At 42.1% G+C, this 19,102-nt stretch overlaps 1 protein-coding gene across 5 annotated transcripts in view; it reads left to right on the top strand.

The window, feature by feature from the left end:
- Pino (protein pinocchio) overlaps positions 1–19,102 on the top strand; it is a 117,085-nt gene that overhangs the window by 78,701 nt on the left and 19,282 nt on the right. The window contains exon 1 of one of the 5 annotated variants that reach the window (XM_022804807.2): positions 14,977–15,457. The exons of the other annotated variants lie outside the window; for them this stretch is intronic. Coding sequence (XP_022660542.1) covers positions 15,346–15,457 — 112 coding nt within the window. The 5' untranslated portion in view covers positions 14,977–15,345. Of the gene's footprint in view, positions 1–14,976; positions 15,458–19,102 lie in introns of those variants that run through there. 5 annotated transcript variants of the gene reach the window in all.

Consider the following 19,102-nt stretch of genomic DNA (forward strand, 5'->3'; position numbering starts at 1 on the left):
TATATATATATATATATATAGTAAAAACAAAGCGTTTTCAGTTTCTCTGACCACATCGATGTTGACGCATCGGGAGCGGCGTGAGTGTGACCTGTAGATGTTTTACTCATTATCCTTGCCTATTTAACGTACAGCCCGTTTACCTTTTGCGTTTCTTGCGAGAGTGATGAACTAGCAAACACCGAAGGCACGTGACACTATTCGTCAACATGAAGGTACAGGTAGTCAGTGGGATGGGCAGGGCGTCGCGTAGACACATAGATGTCGCTAGTCTTCTGTAGGACTTTTCTATCACATGCTGAACAAGGTCAGAAAATAGGGACACTGCTGGTGGTACAAAGGCAAGAATTCCGGTAAAGATAATAATGAAATGAAGAGAATGAAGTGCAAGGGAAGTCCGATGCTGAGCCAAAAACCTCTGCTTACGACGACCGCTATTACTACAGCTAGTTACTGAATTATATTTTATCTGTTTTTATTTAAGTATTTACCTGTTTGACTGAGATGTTGCGACCAAGTAGTCTGTTAATAGAAGAAGATTCTGATCTTTTCGTGACCTCTTCTCCCTGCAGAGGTGATCACCGCATATACATAGTAAAGATTTGCAAAAATATGGTGCAGATATACAATCACAGCAGCAACTCATATGTCGCGGTCTGTCAGTTACTTAAAAAATACTCGATGTGCAAATGCCGTTTTTTTCATTTCCGCCTTTTAGCGCGTCTCCAACTTCACTTCACAGAAGCACGTGTTTGTTTTCGGAGATATGATAAGGCCTAAACATCAAAATACCCGCGCCATTCTAGCTTCGTTACAATTTTTCTCTTACATTTTCGATTGGTTAGGCTACGTTTGTAGGACGCACTATTCGGGGTCTTCTTGTTAGTGTATATATATATATATATATATATATTGACAGCAAATGAGGACGTCCCACGCATCCAACTACTTCAGATCATAGTACGGCCGGTCCCGAACGCTCACGCGATTTGGTTCTTGTCTGATATCAGAGCAGAAACAGTAGGCACACAGCTCTTGTCCATGCGTTTGTTCGTGTCAAGTAATTTATTACAAACATCCAATTACCTCAAGTAAATAGACGTCCTGTGCGAGGCGACTGTGACTACTAGCAAAAAACTTAAAACGCGTGGAATGTTTTAAACTATAAAGGCCATTGATTACGGTTTGTAACCGAAAAAAAATTTCATAAGCCACAAGCAAGCTTTATAGTATGGGAGTAGTCGTTACTATGCCAATCAATAAATTTTGTCATCAGATAGAATATATTTCAATAAGTGTACGCGCGGAACGATTTACACGCGCTGAACTCTCTTCACTTGGAACCCATTTTGCCAATTTACCTTCTGTGTCTAATAAACAAATGTCCCCTGCCAGCGGTCACTCTCCCAATTGTGTTATATACACCAAACTGTGTCGTAAGCTCAAAGGGCATTTAGGCAGGTTGCCTATTGGCAAACTATCGCGCCTTTTATAGCGAACGATTCGAAATTGTATTATTGGTTGTTGTCCAGTGAATGAAAAAGGCAGCGAAGGTAGAACTCGATAGTCTCAAGAGGTTACGTGTTCAACGAAGAAGCTTTTGCTTGAATCGCACAATTAAGTGCGGTTTGTGTCAGCGCGCCTTGACCTTCGTGTTGCTTAGGTGATGACCTTCTCTACTAGTCGATGGCGGCCAAACATCGCCAATGAACTTTTTGTTGGCCTGTTCCCTAGCAATACGTTTCAGTAAATAACGACGCTGACAACCAGTGACCGTGGATTTACTGATCGTGTATGTCGACTTTGAAAAAGCTCATGCGCTACGAACAGTTTTTCTCCGTTTGGCCTGTTCCATACTTGAGCATCGTCGCGTAACTGTTATTAAAATACAGTCGAAATTTATCCCATCTGCAGCCCGGTATGCGCGATTTCAGTGAGGTCAGCAAAAATCTAAGGTTCGATGTGAATCTGCAAGAGCAAAACATTTGCCTAAAACGAGAAAAACGTAGATGGAAGGAAATGCCACAGTAGAAGTAACAGCGTCAAAGCACGATGGACTACTACATCCTGTAAATAATATCCAAGTTTCTTTGTTTTTGTTTTCTTAGTAAAGCAAAATTCAGCGTAAACCATTATAGCTTCACCCATCACCCGCCAACAGCTCATTAGAAACAGTGCAACATCAAGAGGTCTGCTAGGCCCGTTTGCGGATGTTAGCGGCGTTCAACCATGAAGTCTTGTACGTAGTGTCATGGGATCCAGTTCGCGTGGTCCATCTGCGCGCCAGGTCACGCCTACAGAGCCTATGCTACACCCCAGTTACGTATAACGTCACAGTGAAAACGAGACGTTGTAACATGGTTATAAAGCTATAAACACACATACGCACACACATCTATATATAAGAAGATGTTGCCAGAGCTGTATGCTACTCCTGGTCTTTGTTATTTGCCTATCCTATCATATTATTGACTTTGTAGCGCTAACAGATTGTTTTATCAGCGGATGGCCAACTGTGTTATCATGCTTGATCGAGAGGTCTTGGCAAAAATTAATCTGATTGCTTGTACTTTGGCGGATAAGAGACTGTAGTTCGTGACGGTGTTCAATAATATCAATGGACCTATCGATCGGAAAGTAAAATAGACTGTCCGATAGCATAGTACAGCAAATAAAGAAAGAAGCCTTTGACTTTCGTTTGCACCAAATGCGTGTAGCGCGCCAATAAGAAAATCGTAGATTGACGACAGAATTTCTAAGGGAAAGTCCTCAAAAACTGACCCGGGTGCTTTGTCGGTAGAGCAATATTTAGTTAATCTCATAACTTAACTAGCGGCTGAACTGTGTTCATTTTCTTCTATTTAATCAGGTTTCTGATCAAAGGCAGGCCGAGTGTTATTTCATAAGTGTTTTCAACAAGCAGTAGGTACTATTTCAACAGAGCTTGCTAATTTTGTATTATACATATGTGTGTATTTTGTATTACGTGAATGCTATTTTTGATTGCTACTTTACGACGGCCAAGGGAGAAATTAATTTTTCTGATAGAAACGATGATCTCTAGCCATTTGCCATTGCCATAGTCATACTGCGCACTTGAACAAATCTTGCTCTATTTGTGGCCTCTGTTGTATTTAACTTTGAGAGCGAAAAAAAACGGAAAAAAAAACGATCGGTAAAATACGTAGAATTCGCGTTTTTATGGTGTGTCACTGCCTATAAAAATAGTGCGCTGTAATAATATAAAAGATCTGGTCGACGGTGACTAGCTGTTAGGGTGGGGAAATCTTTACGCATACCCTAACCGCTTTGTTGCCATGTCTGGTCTGCCCGGAGCCAAGCTTCTAAAAGGCAAGCCTTGTCAAAAAAATGTACTTCGTTCTTAGCTGTACCTAACAAGACTCCTCGCTATTGCCGTACCAAATTGCTTTTACCTATTTGTTCTTTAGCTTCGGGCTTTTAAAGTGAACTCCGGTATATTGAACGGGGTCTACGGCCCATTGTGGGTTTTTACAAACCCTATTGCCACGGTGACATATTTCCACAAATTGTAACCGAGATGTATAAAAAAATTCTACACTATATCTATTTATACAACAGTGTTACAACAATGTTAAACAACAGATATCTTGGGCACTTGCTCATCAAAGAAACTTAACTGCTAATAGAATGCTCCATGTATCTGCTGCTACTGCCCGCGACCGCGAGAGCGATGTACGGCAAGCAAAGTATTTCCAAAAGAGCCTTAAGAGCCTCGAGAGATCATGCCAGAGAATCATTCTTGCCTAGGTCGATTGTTTGCCAAGCAATTTATGCATGCATACAGACAAACAATTTGGCGACAGATCAGAGCTTTCTGCAACACTACAACTCCTAAATGTTCGGCAAGAGAAGACGTTCTATAAGTGTGTTGATACCATATATCCGATTTTCCATCCGTGTTGAAATCTGTCGCTCCGTAGTGAGACCGAACAGTGTGGGGCGGACAAATCTTCCTATAAAATAGGATATTCCGCGTTAACGTAAACGACTATTCTCCAGACGGAGAAAGGCCTCGTCGGCATGCCTCCAGGGGATCCTTCTTGGGATGTATTTCCTTTACGCAAATCCTGTCTATAAAGTCCGGCAGGTATCAATACAGACAACATAAAGGTCCATTCATGAATCAGAATCGATCAGGTTATTCGTGGGGCTTCGAAATCCTTTAGATCATTTCTGTTATTAGTTGAAAAGAGCTTAATTGGTTGAGGGATATAGTATTCATCATACCAGGCACGGACAACAGCACTCTCCAAAACCCCTTGTCTAATTCACAGTTTCACCGAAGCGATTTTCATGATACGATTACTATTTTTTTTTGAAGATGATTTCAATAGATAATTACGTGTCTTAGCCTCATTATTATAAATTTATTAGCTACTCTTTGTGTAGTACCCTGTGCTTTACGGCGCGCAGGACGAATCTCACCATTGGTTCGAAACGCACCAGCTATTGGCTGAGTTGATGCTCTTGAAGTTCAGAGGGTTGCAGAATAAATTGTTTTTTATTTATCTGATTCATGAATTATCCTTATTCTAGCAACCCTCTCACTTTCGTTGCAAAGCCGCAGTGTTCTGAACGGAACAGGAACCGAACTCATCAGGATCGGATCCGGTACAGAAATAGTCGAACCTCTTTTCAGCTAAGACTCTGAGACAGTTAGCAAGATAGATGCTGTCGTTTACAGTGGCACCGATAGCTCAGAATGCTTAAATCACGCCTGTAGATTGGCGAACAAAAACTAAGCGTAGATTTAAGTATTTCTGTTCCAGCTTTGTCTTGTCAAGCCATGCTAAACAGAATCCTGATAGTGTCGGCCATCTTGTTCTTGATTGCTCTGCTGTGAGTTCGCTTTGAAACGTCATCTTGCTGAAGTCATTTTCTAGTGGAAAATGGGTCAAGTGTATGACATTTTGAGCGTTACGCATCTATGCAGAAAGGACAAACACATAAAAAAATAATGTAATATATGCAAAAACCTCTTAGTAGGCTATTTCATTATATTCTCGAAGTAAGAGATTTTAACTCTTCTTAAAGTTCACAATAACATAGCGGTAGTTTCATGGCAGTATTTTAGTTTGGTGTAAAAAGAGGAATATAGGGGAGTATTTTTGCTCTCAAGTCTTTTTTTTACTTTTGGATGACTGATTTGCCAAGTGTTTTTGCCTAATATAGTTTTTTGCAAGCACAAGTTATAAGACTAGAATGGCCGTAAGAAAACTAGTGATCTTTTGCTCTTAAGTTTTATTATGACAAACGTAAAAGTATTGTTTCGGTGTTTAAAAGGACACTGTGCAGAACTTCTCCAGATAGGATTAGGCTGGTATGGCGTTGTCAAAATGACGTGTATTTATGACCCATTATCTGTGGCGTCTCCTTTAATAACGCTCGGTTAACAAATACTAATGTTACTAAAAATGCCTAGAGTGATGTGGGCGAAGGCACCCAAATAGGCAATCGCACAGCCGTCGCTAAATTCATTTTTTAGAAACAGCTAGATCGAGTTATTTGCTGCGCCCTGCGCCTGTAGTTCACGACGTCGCCCAAACCGTCTAGAAGAACAGACGATGCCTTAATCAAACCATCTTCGTCGACAGTAGCAGGCATCTGTCTTCTTCTCTTCATCTATGTACTATTATTATGCAGTAGATAGCGTATGTTAATTAAGGCAGCCCGCTCATTTGCTATTAGCTTTCTTGACTACTTCTGTAGCGCTACGCGGTTTATTGGCCACTGTCAAGGTAAACTCAATGACAAGCACGGCGCAGGTGGCAGCGTCGAATGATGACGGTGGCACGATGCAAAGACGCAAAGCTGAATCGGATCTACTATCATAGGCGACTTGTCTGTCTGATCGGCAGCACTGCAGCGACCGCAATGTTTGTCTTTACGATACTATTAGGTTGTTCATGTCCTGTTTAAGGACTCCGTCGATTTGCAGCAAAAGGCAAATGTTTGCGCTGCAGTAGGACAATTCGGAGCTGCGGTAGGTCTCTGCTACTTTTACAGAGCGATAGTCTATAGCATGTTGTCGGCTAGATAGCCTATAGACTATTGCATTTGCATGTAGATACACGTTCATAATAAACAGAGACAGTAACGATTGTAATAACGGAAATCGTAATGGTCGCTGCTTCTAGCCTGTCTATCCACGCAGTAGCGCATCGTTACGTTGCGTTTCGTTAATGGGATTCGTGTGGTAAAACTAGCGTTTGCTTAACCCATATGCCTACGTTGTAGAAAGCAGCTGTGTGCGACATTTGGTCGTAGCGTCATAATGAGAAACTAGGCTGCTTTTACTGGTGGCCAGCCCTCGTCGCGCAAAGCTGGCTCGTTTACCATTACGATGCTTCCATTGCAGATCTGTCTGGTTACGTATCGACAAGATCAGATGACGACTGATGAAACGTTGAACGTTCGAGTGTATTCATGTGTCTACCTGCTTGCGAACATGTTACCAACCCTGACCCATTGGTAGACTTCCACGCTGTTTATGGGTTTGAATAAAATTATTTTGTATTGTATTCCCTTATTACGGATTACGTTAGTTTGTATTATGTCGTTTGCGATGATTGCCCTGAGACGCGTTCCAGCGCTATAATTACGACCGCCCATTGGCTTAGCTCACTAGCGGTCACCAAATGGAAACATTGAAACTTCGCTGTCAGGTAAATGCGCTTCTTCGAGAAAAGGAAAAGCCATGATTGTCATAATATTGATTGTAATGACGATTGACTGGAGACAGTCACTGGGAGAGCATCGCTGGTGGTTTTAGTTCTGCTTTATTGCATTAATGGGTGCGTCCTTCGATGTGACAAAACACACAAGACGCGAAAAGACTCCGTTGAGAAGATAGAAAAGAAGCACTAAATTAAATGTTCTAGGTTTTTAGCACTATTGACCTTTGTCTTTCCCATTTACGGCCTTTTGGTAGGGAGGGGAGGGAGTTGAATAGCGCGACGAACCATTGACAATGGTTGGCTTCTGATGGCAGTGCTCAAGTCTGAAAAAATAATAGCTGAAGGGTGCCTTTTCGTCAGAAAATCGATATATACAGCTTCAACAGGGATCCGACCTGTTGGCTTATAGTAGGTAGAGGCTAAGTAGTGAGCAATTAAACCCTAAGTGATAAATTAAAATCCGTCACGAGGAAAATTACCAGCCAGACTTAATTGTGTTTTAGCTGATTTTTAATTTTACACGACCGAATCAAAACCTGAAGACTAGTTCGCCAGCTCGGACAGAACCTAGTCTGTAGACGATAGTTATTTCGGTAAAGCGCATTGGAACTACGAAGACGTAATGTTGTTTCATTCATGCGTCTCAAGTCTTACGCCCGGCATTACCGTTAAGCATTGCTTCAGAGCGCCTTAGAGCAGCCCCTCATTGCTGAAGTGCCTAATTATGGTTAACCAAAATGCGTTCCGCATCTGTCTTTACCATCCATTTACAGTCTCTTACATCAGTACCAGTTATCCGCTTTGAAATGCTTGGCCATGTAGCTGTCTAAATTAAACCACTCTTACCCAAAGCCCATATTGGATTTCGGGTTAGTAATTTCAATACACAAAGCTGCTAAATGCCGCTTGATGCTGTCGAAAAGGCAACGCAATAACAATAACATAAGTTGATTCAGCTGAAAACTTTGCCAGTTCTTTCTTGCTTCGTATTATCGCCTCCGTACCTCTGTGAGTACTTAAGTTCTCTTATCTGGCTGCTGTCGCGGGTCTACGAGTTTAGTTACATTCAAAAAATATTTCTAACCTTAACTCCTTTGTGTTTGTCGTGTGTTTGCTACAGAGAAACTCAAGACTGATATAGAAAAATTTGCCGCGCACGTTGAAGAAATCCAGTATGAGCAGTTTAATGAGGCTCGCTGTGGCGCTAACATGTGATCGTAGTCTGTCGTCAGCGGAAAGACTTATACACAGTTAACGCTTGTAGGCGTCTTAACACATACACGGGGAACCGTATTGCAAGAGTTCTGAACTAGGCGAGAATATGCTTGAAGTTGGTCTCTGAGAATATGCTGAAGTTAGACATAATGTCGCACGCTGGCTTGGATCGATATCGCTCCTTTCTATCCAAATCTGGGATCTTATTCATGGCAACAAACCGTATTGACACTATGGGGAAGATACGAGAAGGCTTGTTGGTGCTATTGTGGTTCGACTGCCTCTGCTGTCATAGTGTGTCACAAACGATAGGTCATAAAGTATCACATACGGAAACGTATATACGACTTTTAAAGAGCTATTTCATACCTGCTTCAATTGGCATAATTGTAGACCTGTATCTGAGAGACCAATTTATTCTATTTTAGAACATTCATCAGAATAATTTTCTCCTGTTGAAAAGATCTACTACATATTCAAATGGCACAGATGCTGTCTAACTTTTTCTCGATGGTGTGTATTCACTATAAGAAAACTATGGTGTATATATGTATAGGCTAGTTCAACTACGAGTTGACTTGGCAGATATTTTATGAAAATTTTCTACCAATAACATTAGCTCTAAGTTCCTCGAAGTTCTTCCATTAGCTCTAAGCCCGCAAGATACCGTTCTCAATGTGTTTTACTTACTGCTAATAAACTGGGTTTACTGTCGGACCATTTTTGTACTGCTCATTTTGGAATTGCCCAACGAGTTGCGTTTACCAGAATCAAATTATCAGTGACCATTGTGTTATCAATAGAAAGTTGTACGGAAGTAGGTCGCCTCTAGAGATGACGAATAGATAATTTTTTATACGTGCTAATAATGCGAACTATTATGTATGTACATACATTTAACCTTCGGTCGGCGATGTTCTGCTCGGGAACGATCAGGTCATTCTGCGGCGCACTTGTCGGATCGGCGAGTCATATAATAACTCGCCGTTATACATAGGCATTGACGTCTTGGCCCCTATAGAGACAGGTCGAATGCAGGATGCTATTGAGGTTCAGAATAATAGAACCGCAATATAACAATTGGCCGCTATTACAATATTTCGTTTCCGCTAAAAATGCTTTCAAATGATGCATGGTAGCTCATGAGTCTCTTGCAGTTCCGACCTTTAGAAAATATTCACTCCGTTAATTAGGTATATTTTACATGAGAACAAAATATATACAGATACTCTTTGGTTCGAATTGTAAAGACGTGATTTATTTAGGCAATTATAAGCACAGTTTTGCTAGCGGGAATTTACCTCTAGTTAGTTTTGCGTTCTACATAGCCGTGGCAAGTGGTCGTCAATAGTCCATAATAAACTGTCGTTCTATGTACGAAACCGTGTACACATTGATCAGTAACTGGAATATAACCATTAGTGGAGAATACATGTATTGCCTATGATCTGCAAGTTTCGGCGGAACTAAGAATAAAGGCACATGGGATCCCCAGTTACTTAGCTATTTACGTAGACCTGCTGACGGCAGCTTCTGCCGGAAGCACTGTCTACAGCTGACCAACTGAGCTTTGTGGCCAGCTGCAGGAAAAGGTTTAAATGCGACAACGACGCATAGAGGGATAACATTTGCTTTTAGCGTCAGGAAGCATCTGATTGTTCTGTTATCATCAGTTATCTACATATTTTAATAAGATCATCGCTGTTAAGATCTTTCACTTTACTATCGTACCGTTTTCTGAATTTTACTACTGGACTTGCCGCAGCCATGGAACCTTGTCTTAGTATCTGTTTCGACGTCACACCGAGCTCAGTTACTGCCCACCGTTAAGCCTTACTGGGTGCTGACCGGAGCGTCTCTGATCCTTTCAGCGCAGTGTAGATACACTGCGGATATGTAAGACTACATATAAATAAATAAATACGCTATGAGTCGAACAGAAGGGTGAAATCTAAGTTTACCCTTTTGAGATAAGAAACCAGATGTGATAGTCAGCGATAAATAGAATCTGCATGATGAAACAGAAAAGCCCTTTGCACCAAACCATCGCAGACAGTAAATGAAGCGACAAAAAAGCTAAATAAATCTATAAAAAAAGATGTTCAAAATTAGGTCGAGCTGAACTGATAAAATATCTAAAGATGATTTTAGGTGCGATTCCATAAGTTATTTTTCTATGTAATAGTTCAACTGCTCGCAGGGCCGACAAAGCGTACTGCTGGGAAATCTTCGTCACTAGTGGTCATTCAGCGAGTCGCTCGCATTTAAAAGGGGTGCCAAGGACAGCTGATAAAAATGTAATTGATATATGACTTTCAAACGAGATGGTTTGATTACAGTCGTGTCCTTTTTGCGGACTTCTCAAATTTGATTCGAACTTTCCGATAGGAGAAACGAGTGATCCACAATTGATATTTTTGTGATGTATAAGTTAGAATTATGTTAATGATTCAGTTATACTTAAAAGTGGTCTGATGAAAATTTTCAAAATATAGGAGACAGATCTAGGTAATCTTTGCATGTAACGCGTCGATTGACCAGTCCTAAAGCTGGCAATGAAAAACTTCGCACAGAGGCGGTCCAACGCCTGTAATTCTGCTCATCATAAACGTATAACAATGTGCAGTGCATGCTTCAGTGACACTCCATCACAGCCATCATTCAAAGCTATCTGGAAATCTGTGAGACGACTAGGCTAAACTTATAGGTCCACGACTACGAACTATTGTTTATCAGTACGAAGCGGCTTGCCATACAACACACTGTAGAACCGTTGATGCTATAACCTTTAACACAGTGTAGCAAATAACAGGTTAGATAGCTGGTACGCAATTACGTTAGTTTGTGTGCTGGTTAGTATCTTCTCACACTGAACTAAACAAAACGAAAATTAGCTGATCAAAAAAAACGTTTTACGTGAGGAAAGAATCGGTGGAAAGTTATCGAGCATCGTTTCCGTGAACTTAAGGACTCGTTGTGGCATTTCATTTATAATATCATCGAAAGGCACACCATATGCCAATGAAATTGGGTCGTTTGCCTTGCCACTTGTTGACCACGGCGGGGGCGCTCAAACGAGCGAAAATAAAAGTTACGCTGTAGGACTATCGAGCCATGTCGAGTCAGGCCCTCGTGACCGTGTCGCAACAACGGTGGTCCGTTTGAAAGCGATGCGTTCTGTCCTTGTCTCAATTTGAACCTCAATGTAACAATACATATCGTTGATGGGGAGTAACCGACGTTCAATTGGATATGGACAGTAGAATGCTACAGGGTCAAACGGCTAATAACATTTACTTATATACTATTAGACCCATTTTCGTGGCTGCACCTTTATCTGCGTCTACTTCTCCACCGTTTTATGTTAAACATGGTTATGGCTGTTTCGTTTCGGTAGTTTGTAATCAGCATTCTGCATCCATTACGTGGTTGCGAATCGACCCAGAAGCCCTCCGGGGATACCCAAACCGAGACCCCCCGCTGAAGCGCACGAGGGAGATTTTACTTGAACAAACAGTTACAAGCTCCGTACATAAAATTACTACGTAGGTTATTTGCGCTAAGAAACGGTAGAGTAGACCGGATCGTATCGATACTTAAGCTTTGTTCGTTATCGTACCTGGAGCATAGCTGGGCATAGCAAGCGTCGATTGCATAACAATGCGGTCATCCGTGGTCTTGGACTTTGGATCACGACAACAAAGCGTAATAACAATTGCCGTCTAGCCAGCTCGACACGTTCGCTGGCAAGGCAATATCGCTTCATCTTATCACTGACGGTATTTTTATCCACCATATTTCCCTCTTGCCCATAAAGTAAGAGTGTCATAAAGTAACAGCTTGCTGTCGGGGTAGAAGTGCGTTATCGCTTATGAAGTACCACGGTATGTATGCTATCTCTGTAACGCGTATTGCTACCTTGGTTTGAAGTTTAAAATCGCTGAGTGGATGATAACGGTAATCGTTTTGTATGATTAGATTGTATTGCTGTTATCATGCCATATTTTTGTCAACGGCATCGTATCATTTGACAAGCGAGGAACCGTAGTTGCAATTCGATGCCAACGTCAAGTATCAGAAGGGAGTGCTGGAAAGGTGGCTGTTGCAAAAGATATTCAGCAATCGCAGGATGTGTTGCACGCGATACGAGCTTGTTGTTGCTAGGAGGCACAACAAAAGACACAGTAGCAAGAACAATAAAAAGCGGACAGCTGGCGTCACTTTTTCGTTAAAAAGAAATAGTATGGTTGGCTCGTCCCATCTCGTTCATCGATATGTTGTCATGCCACGCACATAGCAGCACCTTGTTCAATCAGGTTTTAGTGGGACGTTGCAATGCAATATAAGGCCAGCCGGGCCTATAGTCTAAGCAGACGATTTCAGCGTAGCTGCCTTGTGATCTTGTTACTGAGCCACCAGACCCGGCGCCAGGTTGTTCATTGTCTGTTTCGTGGAACTGAGATCCGGACAAAGTTAGCTCGAGGAGGCGGCGGCGGCGGCGGCTTTTGTTGCTCGACCAGCAAGTAGATAGCCCATCAGCCTAGGCAAACATCAATCACAGTAGCCGATTGTTAAACGTTCGTTTCGCCTGAACCTCACTCGGCCGGATACAAGGAACTTCGGAACAAAAGTCCTCTTCTGTAGTTTGTCCTTGGAGAAAAAAGAAAGACAAAGTGAAGGAGAAATCCGCAGGAGTTATTTATTCTTAAATGGTTAAATGGGCTCAGCTAAGGGACATTTGCTGCTTAAAAGTAGATTTTTTTACGTGGTACTGCGGAGATATTAGAGGAAATAAGTTAAAGAATGAGCGGGATCATGAAAAATATAAAGGGCTTAATGATGTCCCCTGATCATTACGGGCATTTTTCAGTTACTATTCAATATTTCCAGCCTGTAGACAACTATTTTCCTTAATTAATACACTGTGGATGAGGGTCGTATTCTTGCCTAGTTAGCTATTTCGTCACAAGCGCAGAAGTGGTGAGTCCATGTTGATAATAATTATCAACTCGTCATTTTGGGTTTTCCTCAGTTTGAGATATATTAATACGGTTCCCTGAAACTAACTGTTTTTAACGAGTAACATAGATTTGAGCTAATCAACTTAGCGAGTTTCCAACTTACTGATTGTGCCTTCCATACTCGGTTATCATTTTGTGCCAGTAATCATCGCCGTAATTCTGTGACTAGCCGACTCTTCTCTTTCATTTGCCCTGGGCACTCAAAAAGTACACGTAGCGCTGGCCTAACGCTTTGCGTCACCTAATGTCGCTGAGAGGAGCTAGGCCATTCACTTTGTGTTGTCGCAGTATAATAACACTTGCTCCTCAGCCATGGACGTAAAATTTCGACCGCAACATTTCTCTTAAAAAAGGCAGGCCGAGCCTGCTTTGTGGACCTTTGCTTGTTGACGATCTTGTCATCACTGTAGTAATATTGACATTGACTTAGCACGTTTTGCGTTTCGCCGTTACGCTTTTCATAAAAAGCGTATGCATTCCCAAAAATAAACCAATCTGGCTTCTTAGCTTTTTTTAGCAGTCACCGCTACTTGTTCTGGAGCCGTCCACAGTAAAAACTGTCTATCCAGTCGTCTTATTATTACGGTGTGGTAACCCCATAGGTCATTCCCCTACTCAACCCCTCGGTGTCTGGCTTGCATGCAAATCTAGCTGCTTTCAGCTCGCCGCGAGAGATTAAGACGCTTTTCCGGAACTTTACCATATTAACCAGTACGCCGGGCGCCAACAGGTATCTTTGCATCTGCCGATCGATTACCCGTACGGAAATCAGATTCGTTGCAGGTTGGTACTTTGTTTTATTAGTTGGAAGTATCCTAATAGTCGCCGTACGTATTTGCTCGACTGTTGTCATTTATTATTCACTGTTAGAAGCAGCATGGAAAAAATGGAGCGTCCCTACCGTCTCCCTTATCGATCTGCAAAATCATACACTTCCTAGCAGGATAGAAAGGGATTAACGAGGTGGCTGAAAGAATCAACTAAGACAAAGAAGAAAAACATCGATTAAATATATAAATTATAATTATTTAGCTAAACAAGTGCTATCTTTGGTTGTGTGATGATATTTACTAGTGATCGGTAGCACTGCTCGTCGGCAGAGCATCAGTTATCGGTCTTTTCGATTTGTTCGACTCTTTTGTTTCGTTCCGTTCCGTTCATACATTAATTAGATCATACCCATCAATTACATCGTCCATTGCCTTCCAGTCTGTATGGTACCTGACGCCTCAGAGATCGTCGTTAACAATCGATCCGATATTTCTGATTTCTACTGTCAAACATTAATCTTTATGACAGAACGATTTTCCAGACAGTCTATTGTATCAGTTGATCATTTTTGACTTTCTTGCGGTTTTTCCGCTGTTTTCAGTTTGTTCTCACCGGCAGCCGCCTATCCGCGTCTAAGGCAATGCGTAATATTAAGCAGGCTAAGTGCTGAGCTATTGGCCTGATTTATTGACGCTAGAACGTACCGAATCGCCTGTCAACTACAGGAAACAGCGATGGTAGCGACAATTCTCATCGTAGACGATTCGTTCAACCGAAATTTCGATCGCGAGAAATACTTTACGTTCATATGCCAATGTAAACACTTGTGCGCGCTTACAATTTTAACAAGCTAACGGAATCGCCTACAACAAAATTATTAGGGCTGATATTTTAGCTGCTTGGTACCTGGGTCGTTTGCCGTTGGGTGTATCCATTGCTGAAACGCGACTAGACACCTACAGCGTTCCTTGCGTCGTATCGAGGTGTAAGTCGTTGTAAATTGCCGTGTTGTTGTTGTTGTTGTTATTAACAGAAAAAAAAAAATAGCCAATTAGATGGTCACTTCCATCTGTCTCTACTCGGAACTCTTGGTAATCGACCCGCTGTAGCCATCCTGCCTGTGTTCGGTCTGGCTACGACTCCGCCTTTTTCTAGCAGCATCAAAGGATGGAACGTCTGCACAAGAGAGCGGACCTGGAAAGGGACTGATGGCAAGGGCGGTCCTAGCATATATATATATAGTGCGGGGAGACACAGCCACGAGACATTCGCATTAAAACAGGGGTGGCTGTGCAGGTGGTTTTTTGATGCGGTTACTTTGACCTCTAGTCTGTAAATTTTGCATTGAAACTTAAGCTTTGAATAGCATTTCATTCGTTGAGAAAGTTAGCTCCACGAAATCGTTCAGTTCCCGTTTTGTAGTACCGTGGATAAATGCGTTAACGTAGTTGCGATAAGCAGCCGCCAGCTGATTCTCGATCGAACAAAAGGGACCTGATCTTTTTAAGTCTTTCTACTTAAGTTGTCGTTAGTCTACTACCAGGAGAAAAGGCTTTGCTGCGCCTTTTGTTTAGGCGACGTACTGTTATTGCAACTATTGGGATCTTATATCGGCTTGTATGTACTCTGAACTGGTATCTCGTTCGTGGAACTTCAGTCTCGCTTCAGCTGCAACGGCATCCTACGCATCTGTTGCAATGGTGTCTATGTGCTCTATACCCTTCAGTGGCGGTGAGTAAACCTGTTAAATAAACAGAAGAAATAAGCGAACAGAGAGCCCGCCAATACAATTTCCGTTTATTATGTATAGTATATTAACACGTAGAAAAAACCGAGCAAATTTGCAACGAGTTATGCTCCAAGTATCAAAAAATTCATATGAAAATGTTATAATTATTAAGAGTTACCTGTCATTTAAGCTACATGTGTCCTAACTGATTCTCTCACTGTTATAGTCTGAATTGCCATCAATCTGCGACCTGTATAAGAGCGACTGCCGACTAACGGGTTACCAGTTTTCATTTGTGTAACGCTCTCTTAGCATGTTACGGGGTCGGTGCATCAGTGGTGCAGTGAGACCGTGGTGTGATAATTCAGTTTGACGGGCCAAAGAAGTTTGCCTATGTCACCTTCCATTAACGGAAGCAGACGTCTGGCGATTCGGTGGCGTCGGGACCATTTCGAGTCGGTCGAGGGGTGATTCAAAATGGAACAGCTAGCTAACCGTTTACGACAATCTAGTATAATTTTAGTACTACTGTAAGAAGCACAATTATTACAAAAAAGGTTCTAGAGAGTTCTCTGTATACGTTTGAGATGGAGTAAACACTATTTTGCGCTGACAAGCAATAATGGTCATAGAGAGAGGAAAAAGGAAAAAATCTTGAGTTAAGGTAGTTAAACACTTCTCATTTGCTCAAGGTTATGTAGGAGAGACAAAGATCAGCTTGGAGTGTTCGTCGTTTCTGCATTAGAAGAGTGGCGAACTTATTGATGTTGCCAGACGCAAACGGTCTATAGTGGGACCCGTCACAGGCAAGGTCGTTAGCCTTGTACGATGTTACCAAGTTCGATTCATTTCTCTATGTAAAGTATGCTTCCGTTTAGCGTCGGCTGGTCAACAATAATTTATGCATTCACTTTATTGTCCATATAGATTCTGCTGTACCCTTCGCCCCAGACAGAGTGTAATAGGCCTGTAAGGGTTATCGAAAAAAAATAGAACTCTTTCTTGCATGTGACAAAGTTGACGTCACACGTGACCAGGTCAACCTGTCACGCAATCTACGCTGATATCGATGTAATAATATTATATATATAATATTATATCTATTCATGTTAACAGCTGTACTGGTTGGTACCTGCTGATTTTTCGAGTTAACGAAGCGATAAGTAGCAGCTAGAAAGAAGAAGAGAAAAATCCGAAGCTCTATTTCCTCCCGGAAGAGCCGGACATCCATCCCACAACTGTTCGACCGCTACGGGCCAGTTACTTGTCAGCCACCCTCAGCGATTTTAACCTGGCCAGCCACAGATTTGACAGCTCGGCAAATACGCTCTGACTTATGGTTATGGCTGTTCGGGGAACTACATCATCTTCAGTGCTTCTTGCAATTGTTTTTAGCCTCTCTATGAGGCACATTTGATGTCTTTTTCTGCACAGGAGAAACCAAGGGAAACTCGCGGCGATCATGCGTGTCGTTTATATATTTATATATACCCACTTGATTTATATGAACAAAAAGAAGTTTGAGCCTTGGTAATTTTTGCTTTGCCTGAAAGATTTTCCTATCGGGTATATATATAGGTCTAGTAATGTACAGTAATTGATCGACTTTATATATAGAGTATATAAACGCCGTACTTAGATCTGATATAGTAGACTAGCATCATTAAGCGAGTAACACATATGAATTTCATTATATTTCTCCTATAATTTCGTTGCCTGGCTGATGGCATTAGTCGAAAACATATGTGGCAATACTGTTTCACGTTACAACACTGTTTCAGGATCACTCAGTATTATAGAATAGAATAGAATAGGTGCTGCCCTAATGCAACGGACGCTATGGGGACATTACCCCAACCCGTATCCCGAACGAGCTTTTTTGTCCCTTCATCGGGAAGGGCTGTCAGTTCCAAAGGAACATTCCACTTGCAGATCATAAAGCTGTGTTGCGGTATATCCGTGCCCCGATAGGAGTTTCATTTCCAATCGTCTGTTCTCCAGGCCGGCTACTTTGTCCGCTCAAATCTTGTTTCCTTTCCCATTCTTGAAAGAACCATGTAGATGAAGTAGGACGTACGTAAGCTCAGATAGGAGAGAACCGTGGGTGTGAGAAAAGTATTCCTACCTGATGTGATGCGTGCTTAGTCAACGGTGTGAACTGCTGAGACGTATCCAGCAGCATTGAGAAAGCAGAGCTTAAGTCTAGTAAATAAGTCTCAATGCTCCGGAGGCTTGACTCTCACAGTCGATATGGTAAACATACAGGCGATTGTAATGGTGATAATAATAAGAGCAGCAGAATTGTTGTGAGGTGACATGACGACTAGAGTGATAATTATCTCGAGGGTTGTCCGTCGATTCATACTGTGGGAAGAATGATGGAAAATGCAGATTACCATAAAACGATCTAGTTTGTTTACGTTGCTGTTGATCAGGACAAAAACTGCTGTGATAATTCCTCCGCATAACAAGCTTGTAACAATGCTATTACAATTACTGTGCGCAGCTGGCTTCAGTGGGGTGCATAGGTGAAAATTTTTCGAAATTCAGCTTTCTCAGCATCGATCTGTTGGTTGAAAGAGATGTTTCTCTTTCTCTTCCCGTATTCCCTTTCGTCGAATTCCTTTCATACAAACAAGTGTACAGCGAAAAACAAAGTGTACAACCACGTGGAACAGTGCCGTACTTCGAAATAAACACACGCACAGACACATCAGCAAACGAAAGGAAGCAGCACTGTCTAGCAGCCTTGTCAGAAGGGAGATCATCCGGAGTATTTCACGCAAATTACCTAATGACGTCTTTTCGCCGATGCCGTTTCCAACAGCAGTGGCAAGCGACAGGGCTTAAGCAACTTCTGGCCCTAGTTTTCCTGCGCATTTCATACACAGCAGGCACACACTAGTCAACTTAGTCAATTTCCCTGCTTAAAGTTAGTTGGCTTGTCAGCTGCCCTAACGCAGGGCTTCGAGCGCCCTTACTCCTCGAGATCTCCCCTCGAGACAGTTTCATTTCGCCTTCGACGTAAGACACGCTGAAGTGCCTTGCGTACAGAATAGAATCGACAACGCCCTCACCTTATAGAATAGCAGAAGCACCAACGCCCTCGGACGATTATTGGTGCTAACATCGCACGTGACGAAGGCTTCGTCTTCGCCAGTAGAAGCAGCAGCAACAGCTGCTACTGTCGTTGGGAGCTCCATGAAATACGCCAGCAGTGGCAAGAGTCGTGATTATGTCATGTTACTGATTGTCGGAAAGACAGATTTCATCCAGAATAAAGAATAATAGAATTTTAGGAACACTGAGAGCGACAATATTGGCGGTGGTAGCAATCGTTATGAAGCAATATAAGGGAAAGAATATTAACTGCTCCATTGACGTTAGATTGGAGACGCTGTTTGGGGAATAGTACGTACAACATACGGTACCACAGCGAACTACTTCCATTGTCCCCCTGACACCATTTACCGCTTCGCTCCATTTCGTCTTCGACCTCAACAAATGTCCCAAGCCGTCCCCAAGGCCTCTTATGTTTCATACGGTTGTCGGAGTGCATTTCCCCGTAATACGTTCCGGTGCGCGCGCGCACATTTCAATTCAACTGAACTCGGAACTCTTTTCTATATCAATAAACGGAGGATTGA

The sequence above is a fragment of the Varroa destructor genome, unplaced genomic scaffold, assembly GCF_002443255.2.
Source record: "Varroa destructor unplaced genomic scaffold, Vdes_3.0 BEIS01000004.1, whole genome shotgun sequence".
NCBI classification, from domain to species: Eukaryota; Metazoa; Arthropoda; class Arachnida; order Mesostigmata; family Varroidae; genus Varroa; species Varroa destructor.